This window comes from Notolepis coatsorum (genome assembly GCF_963971535.1).
Source record: "Notolepis coatsorum genome assembly, chromosome: 19".
NCBI lineage: Eukaryota > Metazoa > Chordata > Actinopteri > Aulopiformes > Paralepididae > Notolepis > Notolepis coatsorum.
The window spans coordinates 24,597,788-24,607,830 of record NC_140183.1 but is presented as its reverse complement, the minus strand read 5'-3'; the positions used below and the strand labels follow the sequence as shown (position 1 = coordinate 24,607,830).

The 10,043-nt window shown below is 42.1% G+C and overlaps 1 protein-coding gene across 2 annotated transcripts in view; it reads right to left on the bottom strand.

Annotated features, from left to right (window-relative positions):
• Positions 1-812: 812 nt before the first annotated feature.
• Positions 813-10,043, bottom strand: part of LOC311246799 (beta-Ala-His dipeptidase-like) — a 39,224-nt gene continuing 29,993 nt past the window's right edge. For both annotated transcript variants that reach the window (XM_084337049.1, XM_084337050.1), the window contains 4 exons: positions 9,601-9,765; positions 7,825-7,966; positions 6,276-6,423; positions 813-950 (listed from right to left, as the gene is read on the bottom strand). In XM_084337049.1, coding sequence (XP_084193175.1) covers positions 884-950; positions 6,276-6,423; positions 7,825-7,966; positions 9,601-9,765 — 522 coding nt within the window. In that variant the 3' untranslated portion in view covers positions 813-883. The remainder of the gene's footprint in view (positions 951-6,275; positions 6,424-7,824; positions 7,967-9,600; positions 9,766-10,043) is intronic.

The window sequence follows — 10,043 nt, the reverse complement described above, 5'->3', positions numbered from 1 at the left end:
ACACACTGTAGCACCCACTCCCCACACTTTATATTTATTGATAAAAGATTGCACTACAACTCGTACACCTTACTGTAAATTGTACCTAAATTGTACCTCATCCCATTTCTGCTTTGCACTATATAGTATTGTATATTAGTACACTGCATAGTATTGTATATTATATGGTAACTCAGTTACGTCTATTCTGCATCGAACATTGTACATATGTCTATACTGAACACTGTGACCTCATTTTCTACTTCTAATTTACATGCTATACTATGTTATTGATACTTATCTTGTCTAGCACAGTCTCTGGAGCGTAACAGTAAGAAGCATTTTGTATAAAAGTATTCTGTACTTCTGTATGACAACTATTAAAGAAACTTGAAACTTGAAATCCTCTCCATATCCTGTATCTCCTCTACTATTCCTACCCATTGTGCTATTGTTGGTGGATCTTCCTTGTACCACAGTCTCGTTATTGCTTTTCTGGCCGCTATCAACATTATCTTTATTAAATATTTGTCCCCCCCTTGTATTCCCTCGTGTGTCAGGTCTCCTAAGTAAAGCACCAGTCCTGTTTGTGGTAACCCGTATCCTAATATTCTGATCATTGCCTCCCCTATCTCCTCCCAATACCCCTTCAGCTTCTGACATCCCCAGAATATGTGCGTGTGATTTGCCCCCTCCTTCCCACACATCCTCCAGCATGCTCTTTGTGTTGGTGCATATTGTTTTGTTTTTCTTAAAAGTAAACATTATTTTTGTATGTTTATTGTGATCTTGTGCAATAAATAAATAAATGCATACAAAAATGAATGAAATACTGCATTTCTATAGTGCTTTAATGGAATGACACAGGAAGTGGTTAGAAGAAGGGAAGGCTTAAAGTATGAATCTACTGAAGTCTGGAAAGCTCTTCAAGGTATGCCACAAACAGCTTGGTCCCCTGGATGAAGTTATACCTGTAATCAACACAATACATCAACAGGCAGGCCCGGACTGGACATTGGGAGCATCTGGAGTTGTCCTGGTGGCCTGGCCTGCTAAGTGGTGTCTGCATGCCCCCACCCAAAAATATATATTTTTATTTCATAAAATGTTTTCCTCAGTCAGGCCAGTGTTTCTAGATGAGTTAGCAGACCTCTCAGCAGACCCAGATTTTTTTTAAGTGCCTTGAAAGCAACACTGCACTGCCAGAGGCTGAAGGTGGGTGGGGGTAGGGGGGGGGGGGGGACTGTACATTGGAGGTGGGGGGGGGGGGGGTTGAGTAGGGGGTGGGGGGGGACACACTGTACATTGGAATACTGACAAAGCCATACTTGGTCATTTACTGTACAACTGGGTTAGGACATTTGTAGGGGCCAGTTTCGAATTGCAGTCTCCCGTAGGTGTTCTTTGAGAGTGTTTTTGAAAGTGGGTAGTGATTCACATTCCTTTACAGCTTTGGGTAGGGCGTTCCACATTGATGTGGCATAATTGCGAAACGTGTTTAGTCCCTTGTTTGAGCCGAATCTGGGTTTAACATGATTTGTGGAGCTCCCTCTGGTGTTGTGATCGTGGTATTCACTGACCTTTGGGAAGTATTTTGACATGTACATGGGTACCTGACAGAAGACTGCAGTGCTTGTGTTGTCTTCTTTGGTTTTATTTGAGGTTTATAACAATATATTGTACTAAGCAGTTGTTGGCTCATTAGTTTGTGATTCACATGCACTAGAATTCACCAGAATGCAGTCTTTGTAACTAGTGTAACTAGGAGGACCCCCAGGTGGCTTGACTGGGGGTTTATTTCACGCTATACTTTGCAACCTGAATGATTTCCCCAGTCTGGCCCTGCCAACAGAGGACAGAAAAAAGTAGCCTACAATATATATATATATTGTTTAATATGAAGTATTTTACAATGGTTGAAACCAGGAGTGGAAACTTTACATTACTTGAATATTTCCATTTCAGGGAAAATTCAATTTGTCAACAATTTTGACAGTGGTGTCAACAGGGACAATGGTGGTTGCTAGCTTACTTAAGGATACGCTATACTGCTGAAAGCTAAACACATTCCACTAAATCGAAGTGTTACTTTTGAAGGTAGAATCTGTAATGCTGTTACAGATTCTGTAATCTGTAACAGCCACGCCTAAGCAAAAGAGCCCCCCCCCCCCCCCCGCTTGGTACTACACTTTGTTAAATTAAAATATTTTTGTTTTGGTCTGATGTGTGGAGTTGAGTGGGGATAGGGGGAGGGGTTGCTATTGCTGGTCACACCTCAGACTCTGCCAAGAGAGGTCTGGAGAAATGTACTTTATAATAAATTACTAAAATCTAACCACCACATCAGACCAAAACAATATAATTTAAATAAAGTGCAACACCAAACAGGGCTCTTTTCAGTAGAAGTCGCTGTTAGACAGCATTACAGATTCTAACTATAAGTAAAGGCATTGGGTCTCATTCACCAACATTGCCATAAGAGTTCTCTTATGACAACCACCTTGGAAGGTCATACGCAGGCATGCGTTGCTCTTGGGACGGGGTTGCACTCCGTGCAGGGTAAGATTTGAGCCAAAGCGCGTGCACGCACACAGGAATGCGCTGCACTCGCCAACTGGCTATAAGTACCCACCTGGGCTACTTTGCATATCAATAGCGCTGGTCGTCAGGTATGTTAACACTTTGATTGCCTAAGGCTAAATTCATGATATACCATAGGTTGCCAGCTCTATTTGTCTATGGAGAAGTTCCCCTTCTTTGCAGGGCTATAACTTTTTAAATTCTATTGCTAAATTGCCATTATTAGGGCCCATTCAATGTCCTATATGTATTGTTCAGGGTGTATGAATGTTAAACTTTTTCATTCACATATTCATACTAAAATATGATCTAAAGTATAAGTATGTTTTCATCTCTTTCTGCAGCTTTCTCCAGAACGTGATTTATAGCCCCAAATGCATTATATTGATGATCAAATACAGTTTGATAGCAATCGGCGCGATATAAAAAAATCCAACTGGACGGACTTCTGGAAGTTACTACACGTCATCTGATGTTGACCGGATGGGCGAGGGGGCGTTTATAATTCCGTGGGCAGCGTTATACCATTCATCTAATGTGGGTCAAATGTTCATCATAGCAGTTAGTGTCGAACACGGAAATATTACACGCTAAAACTCACCCCAGTCTCCGCGGGCCGTTGGGCGATCAGCGTGGGGTAGACAGTTTCCCATTATGGGATGTAAAAATATCCGGTCCATTTCCAGCTTGTATAATAGTATATACGTCCAAATCATGTTGTTTATCGAGTTATTGGCAACGGATCGCTATGTATTGTGACGAGCTAGAGTGCCGGAACCTATACCGAGTGCCCGGAAGTAATATCGTCCAAGTAACTTCCTGTTTGGCGATTGCGCCGATCGGCCACCAGATGGAGCTCTTGAACCGCTAGAGGGTTCAGTGGGGCTTTTTGGTGGGTCTCAGGCCAGCGGATGGGAAATATGAATCCGATCACAGATTTTTGAAATATTGATATCAAAGACGAGTTACGGCGTCTTCGGCAACTTGAGCATGGCGGGGAAGGACACCTGAACTCGTCTTCTGGCAGTTAAAGTGTTAAATACGTTCTCAGATACATTCACACCTAACTTGTTGTGAATGATATGTGTTACATTCCATTCGTAGAGGCAATTAGGCACTGTCTGTAGTCTGTGCTCAAGCGAGGGGACATTTATGCGCATGCGCGGGAGCGCGCGCGTGCACGTGGCGCCATTAGGTGCGTGCAACCCCAGTTGATATCAGGAACACACGCCTGGTCATACGAGAAACTCGACGATAATTACACCCAGATTCACCAACACGTGGAGAGGCTGTCTTAAGTGGCCAAAATTATCACAGCTGCGATGGCCACAATGAGATTTGACAAACTTGAACGCGCGGTCCCGCTTACTTCATTTGCATACAGACACGCCTCCGGCAGCTCCTTATAAAGCCAGCCAACAGAGCCGTGTGCAAATTAAATCCCAATGAGAGCGAAGAGAGTTGGAGGCGCACCTACAGTGCTGGGAGTGGAAAGGAGGAAAGTTATATTATTTAGTAGCGTCACTGCGTCAGTGTAACGGGGAAGCCCGTGGGTATGTCCACAGTCACGGAAACAGGTGTGTTGACGAGTGACTGTGGCAGTGCGGGCTGGTAAATTAAACTCACTTCCCCATAACAGGGTTAACAGACGCATAGGTACGGTAGTTAGGAGTTAATTCACTTCTTAGTGCAGCGGCCTGTGTCGTCGCCCACGGACGCGGGAGCCCCCTGTTCGACTCCCCCTCGGGACATTCTCATTTAACATCAAACACAACGCAGACCAGTATGATTCGTCACATCAGCACACACACACACGCACGCTCGTACTGTATAGTCTACTGCGTAATTAATGGACGCAGTAGGCTTATATTAATATTCTAATGACTTGTTTTATTACGAGATCACAGATACTGCGCTGCCCTACAGTACAGTACACATCTTAGCGTGACATCTCCACAGTTGGCCGTGAGCGGAACAGACTCCACAGAGTCGTCGTGCACCGGTGTCCCACAAAAGGGTGCTTAGTTGGCATGTTGGTTGACATCGACCTGCATTAAATGTAGTAAACTGCCAGGGCGGCTACGTGGCGTATTGGGCAAGGCACTCGCCACGAAATGCTGGAGACGCTGGGCTCGTCAGTTCGAGCCCAGCGCTTCACATTTGCTTTCAGTTTAGCTGGTCGTCCGTACTAATACACATTGGCCGTATTAGGGGGTGGGAAACTGATGGGTGGGGATCGGGCGTTGTGGACAGCGACTCCTACAGGTCGGTTGGTGCGCCTGCGCAGTAGAATCAGGAAGTGTCGGGGGCAGCGTGAGCCTCCCACGCGTTACTCCTCGACACTGAGAGATCGAGCTGCGCAGGTGAAAAGATGCGACTGCTGTTACCTCAAGTACCGGAGGGGACTTGTGCTATGTATGACTTAGTCCACATTGCAGCCGGCTTGTGGGAGGCAAGAAACAGCGTCCGTGACAGGGGAGGGTTGAATTGGATGATACGAAATTGGGATGGGAGAAAAATATAGAAAATGGGAGAAAAAGTGGATAAAAAAAAAAATGTAGTAAACTGCCATGAGAAATGTAGGACATTTTTACGCAGTGGTAAGCCTGACTGAATCCTCAAACGATTGCGGACATGCCGCACAGAGTCCGGTCCGCTCACGCCAGACTCTGTGGAGATGTCACGCTAAGATGTGTGTAGGCCTACTGTACGTACTGTACTACTATAGGGCAGCGCAGTATCTGTGATCTCCTAATAAAACAAGTCATTCGAATAATATAAGCCTACTGTTCATTCATTACGCAGGTAGACTATACAGTACACGTGCGTGTGTTTGTGTGTGTGCGTGCGTGCGCTGAACAGGTGGCCAGGCAGGAGGGAACAAGACGGTATAAATATGGAATATTAATACAGTCTATTCCACTATAGATATATCCACGCGATTAGCTTTAGTTCTTATTTATTTATCCACTGTCATTTCAATGCCATAGAATGCCGTCTTCACCCGGATTGTGTAAGCCTAGGGTGCAGAGTTGACCATTTAAATAGCGCGATTGCTCACTGTTGGATGGCAGGGTTCAATGTACATGATTGCTGTTCAAGTCCACCTGCAAGGTCAAGGTTTTATTTGTCACACGCAACATCATACCGGTAAGATGAGCAGTGGAATGTTTATCCACTGGCTCTTACAATGTATACAATAAGCAATGTCCAAAAATATAAATAAGAACAACAATAAATAATAACTTTATTTATCTGATTTATTTATTTATTCAAAGTAATTTGCAGTGTTTGTGTAGTGCTATTATTTATTTTCGGACATCAAATGCGCCGTTGAGGCATGACTTAAAACGTAATTTTTTATCGTACAAATATTGTCATTTATTTAAATTATGATACATTAATTAGAGCTGACATGAAGGAATCACTATGATTCTTCCCAAATAAAGCCCTTAAGAACACGGCGCACACCAGTCTGTCAACTTACGACTGCTATTCAGGGATCCTAAATCCTGCTCTTAGTTAGGGCCGAATCCAAGACAAGGGACGGTTGGTGAATCCCAAAATCGGCCCGAAAATGTCTTAAGTAACGCTTAGACCAAGATTTGTCAAATCTTTTGTCCAAAATACGTTGGTGAATGAGACCCATTGTTTTGCCAACTTCCTCCACCGGTGGTTGAAGCCACTGTATCTCGTTTCCTCATTCGTATTCTCACCTGCTGATCTTTTCATTCTCAGAGTGTTCTCCATCGTCATGGCCGCCAATCGGCAGCATCATCACACTCTTCCCAGTCACCTCCTGAAAGCCCTGCGCTATAGGGATGGTGGATCCCTCTCGAATCAGCTCAGGATCCACTCCAAATACTGGCACACAGAAAACACATTATTTTTACTTTGGTTTAAAGGAACATATAAAAAAATTATGGGAAATGCGTTTACCGTTTTCTCCAGAGTCCGACAAGAAGATCTATACCAATTTCCTCTCTGTGCATCCACTTGTCTGACTCTGGAGAAGACGGCAAGCGCATTTCCCATAATGTTGGCGTGTTCCTGTAAGTCATTTAAAATAAGTTCTCAAATACTACACAAACACAAAGATAACAAACCTGCTGAAGATGTCTTTAAATTCTATTTAATCCTTTAGGTAGGATGTTCTATTACAAAAATGGAACTGTAGGAAGAACCATTAATTATGTATGTGTATTATGTCTGCATATAATTAGTATCTTATATCAAGTTTACCACTGGGTGATGGTGTAGATTAATCTGTGAAATCTATATGGACACAGGTGCAACAGGTCTAATGAGGTATGGGTGATGGGGAGGTCTCATGGTTTTTACAGCTTGCACACGAGGAAGCCAGTTTTGTTTGCAATATAAGTTGAACAGTATTATTCAACCAAGTAACTTCGCTGTAAGCTGTTTATCTTCATTAAATGGGAACCTCACCCAACAGTGAATACCGCCTGGTAGGGCTGTGCGATATGGACAAAATCTTTTATCACTATATAGGTAATTTGATATCTCCATGACGATATAGATCATGATATAGTACCTTTTCTGTAAATTTGATGAAACAATTTTAATAACCACATGCCTCATTACTGATTTTTGATGATCCTGTGAACTAATACAAATGAAAGACACTTTCTCTTTTCTCCTTTTATTTGAAATGTTTGTTATTCAAGCCCATGTGTAGAGAACGAAAAGCAGGGTCTCATGACATAGAATACTGCCGTAAAGCAGGGTCTGAATGATGTAAAATACTGCCGTAAAGCAGGGTGTGATGACGTAAAATACTGCCATAAAGCAGTGTCTGAATGATGTAAAATACTGCCGTAAAGCAGTGTCTGAATGATGTAAAATAATGCCGTAAAGCAGGCTCTGATGACGTAAAATACTGCCATAAAGCAGGGTCTGAATGATGTAAAATACTGCCGTAAAGCAGGGTCTGATGATGTAAAATACTGCCGTAAAGCAGGGTCTGATGGCGTAAAATACTGCCATAAAGCAGTGTCTGAATGACGTAAAATACTGCCGTGAAGCAGGGCCTGAATGACGTAAAATACTGCCATAAAGCAGGATCTGAATGTCTTAAAATATTACCGTAAAGCAGTTATGTGGCTTTTTCCCGACAATAGAGGAAGTTGTGCTATCCTCCCACAATACATATTGTCATATCACACAGCCCTACTGACCAGCTGAGTGGCTAATTGCTGGTTAGGATAGTCACTACAGGAGCCTACGTTAAAACCAAATCTATACCTTTCTTGATGGCCCTCTTTCCGGCAACGTACTGTGGGTCACTGAGGTTTGCCATCCAGGGTTTGGCACTCACCGTGGCAGTGACCTTCAGACTGTTGGGGCTGTTCCTTATGCTGAAGACCAGCTTCAGGTGCTCCTTCACCTAGTGGAGATAATGGTCATTACAGAGGGTCATCATTTGGGGGTCAGCAGTGAAGAGGGCTTGAATGAATGACTCTCTCCTGCCATTTTCATATGAATAAATGTCTGTTTTGCTACCTCTTTACTGCCAAAGACAATAGTGACTCCACCTACCATTATAGTTCATGAATGTTTTTACAATTGCTTGTCTAAAACACTGGTGTCTGGTAGGACATTCCCAGGAAAGTCATCAGGCGCACAGGAAGTGATGGGTTTTACCCCGACAGCAGCATTGACAAGTGGGAGGAGCCTCCCCATTAGCACAATGGTTCACACCTGTATGAAGTCTTTGGGCTGAAAGCTATTATGTGAGTGCAGTGGAAAAAAAATGTAAATGTCAATGAGCGATTATTACAGATAATTGTCACTACAACCAAAAGAAGGTTCTTACAGGAACAGGGCAGCTCCTGACTGTGCTTGTGTGGAACCGTGTGAAGCAGGGAAGCTTGTGTGGAATGCGTGTGAAGCAGGGCATTGACTGGGCAGCTCCTGAGTGTGCTTGTGTGGAACGTGTGTGAAGCAGGGCATTGACTGGGCAGCTCCTGAGTGTGCTTGTGTGGAACGTGTGTGAAGCAGGGCATTGACTGGGCAGCTCCTGAGTGTGCTTGTGTGGAACCGTGTGAAGCAGGGCATTGCTAACAAAGAGTATAGACACATGCTCCGAAAATCTTCCCTTGGGAAATAACGTTTAAAGGAAATACATTTTTTATTTTTTTTTAATCACACCTTTAGCTCTTTACCGAAAACTGCGATTTCAGTAAAACATGTATTTTTCACGTATTGTTCCAATTTTCTTTCATGAATATCATTATTAACTTCAGTCCTCACCATACATTTTTATTTTAATTTTAAATCTTTATTTTAACAATTTTTTTTATTAGGGTTAGGGTTAAGGTTAGGGTTAGGGGGTTAGGGTTACCCTAACCCTAATACCCTAACCCTAACCTGTTCATTTCTGCGACTAGGGTGGAAGGTGTGACACATGTATGCAGTGCGCTTAATAGTGATACAAATTTATAAATAAAAACATGGATTATTGGAATTTGTGTCTCAGATGTGAGACTGAGCTACTTTCCTGGCATATACATAAAATATAGCCAACGCTATCCACACACACATGTGAAAAAAAGGCTATTCGCCGAGAATTGAGACAAGGGTGACTGGAGGGTTAAATATATTGAAATTATACTTTCTATATATCTTGGTTACTTTTGCTTACCAAAATAGCACACTTTTAATAGGTTTACTAAAGTACAAGTTAGTTAGTATACATCTCAGTTTTATTTAAGTGTACTTAGATTACACTTACAGCATATTAATTATGACTAATGAAAGTAATTTTTATTCTGTCTATTTTATGCTCACTGTATGTCTATTTTACTGCTGTGAAGCACTTTGGGCTGCAATTCCTGTATGAAAAGTGCTATACAATTAAAGACATACACATTTCTGACTTGGGTTAAAGTCACATACAGTTCGGCGGCCCAGTTCTTACTATTGCAAAGTAATTACATTTTTGTGTTTGTTGAGAGAACACTAAAGTTTTATAATGGACACATAAAGTCGGGTTACAGAAGAAGGGGTTTTCAGCGGCACCTTTCTCTCCACGTCAGCAGGGTTCATGTTGGGGACCTGGCGGAGGGAGAACTTCCCGACCACCCGGCGGGGGATAACAGTTTTGGTGCCTGACTCTGCGAACGCCCCCTCGATGCCGTGGATGGAGAGGGACGGGTAACGCCACCGAGCCATTAGGATCTCCTCCTGGAGTCAGAGAGATTAGCTTGAGTCAAACACTTTCATAATTCAGCATTACCCTCCTTGAATTAAAATTACACAGTGGCGGGGAGTAATAATAACAATAATAATAATAATAATAATAACAATAATAATAATAATAATAATAATAATAATAATAATAATAATAATAATAATAATAATAATAATAATAATAATAATAATAATAATAATAATAATAATAATAATAATAATAATAATAATAATAATAATAATAATAATAATAATAATAATAATAATAATAA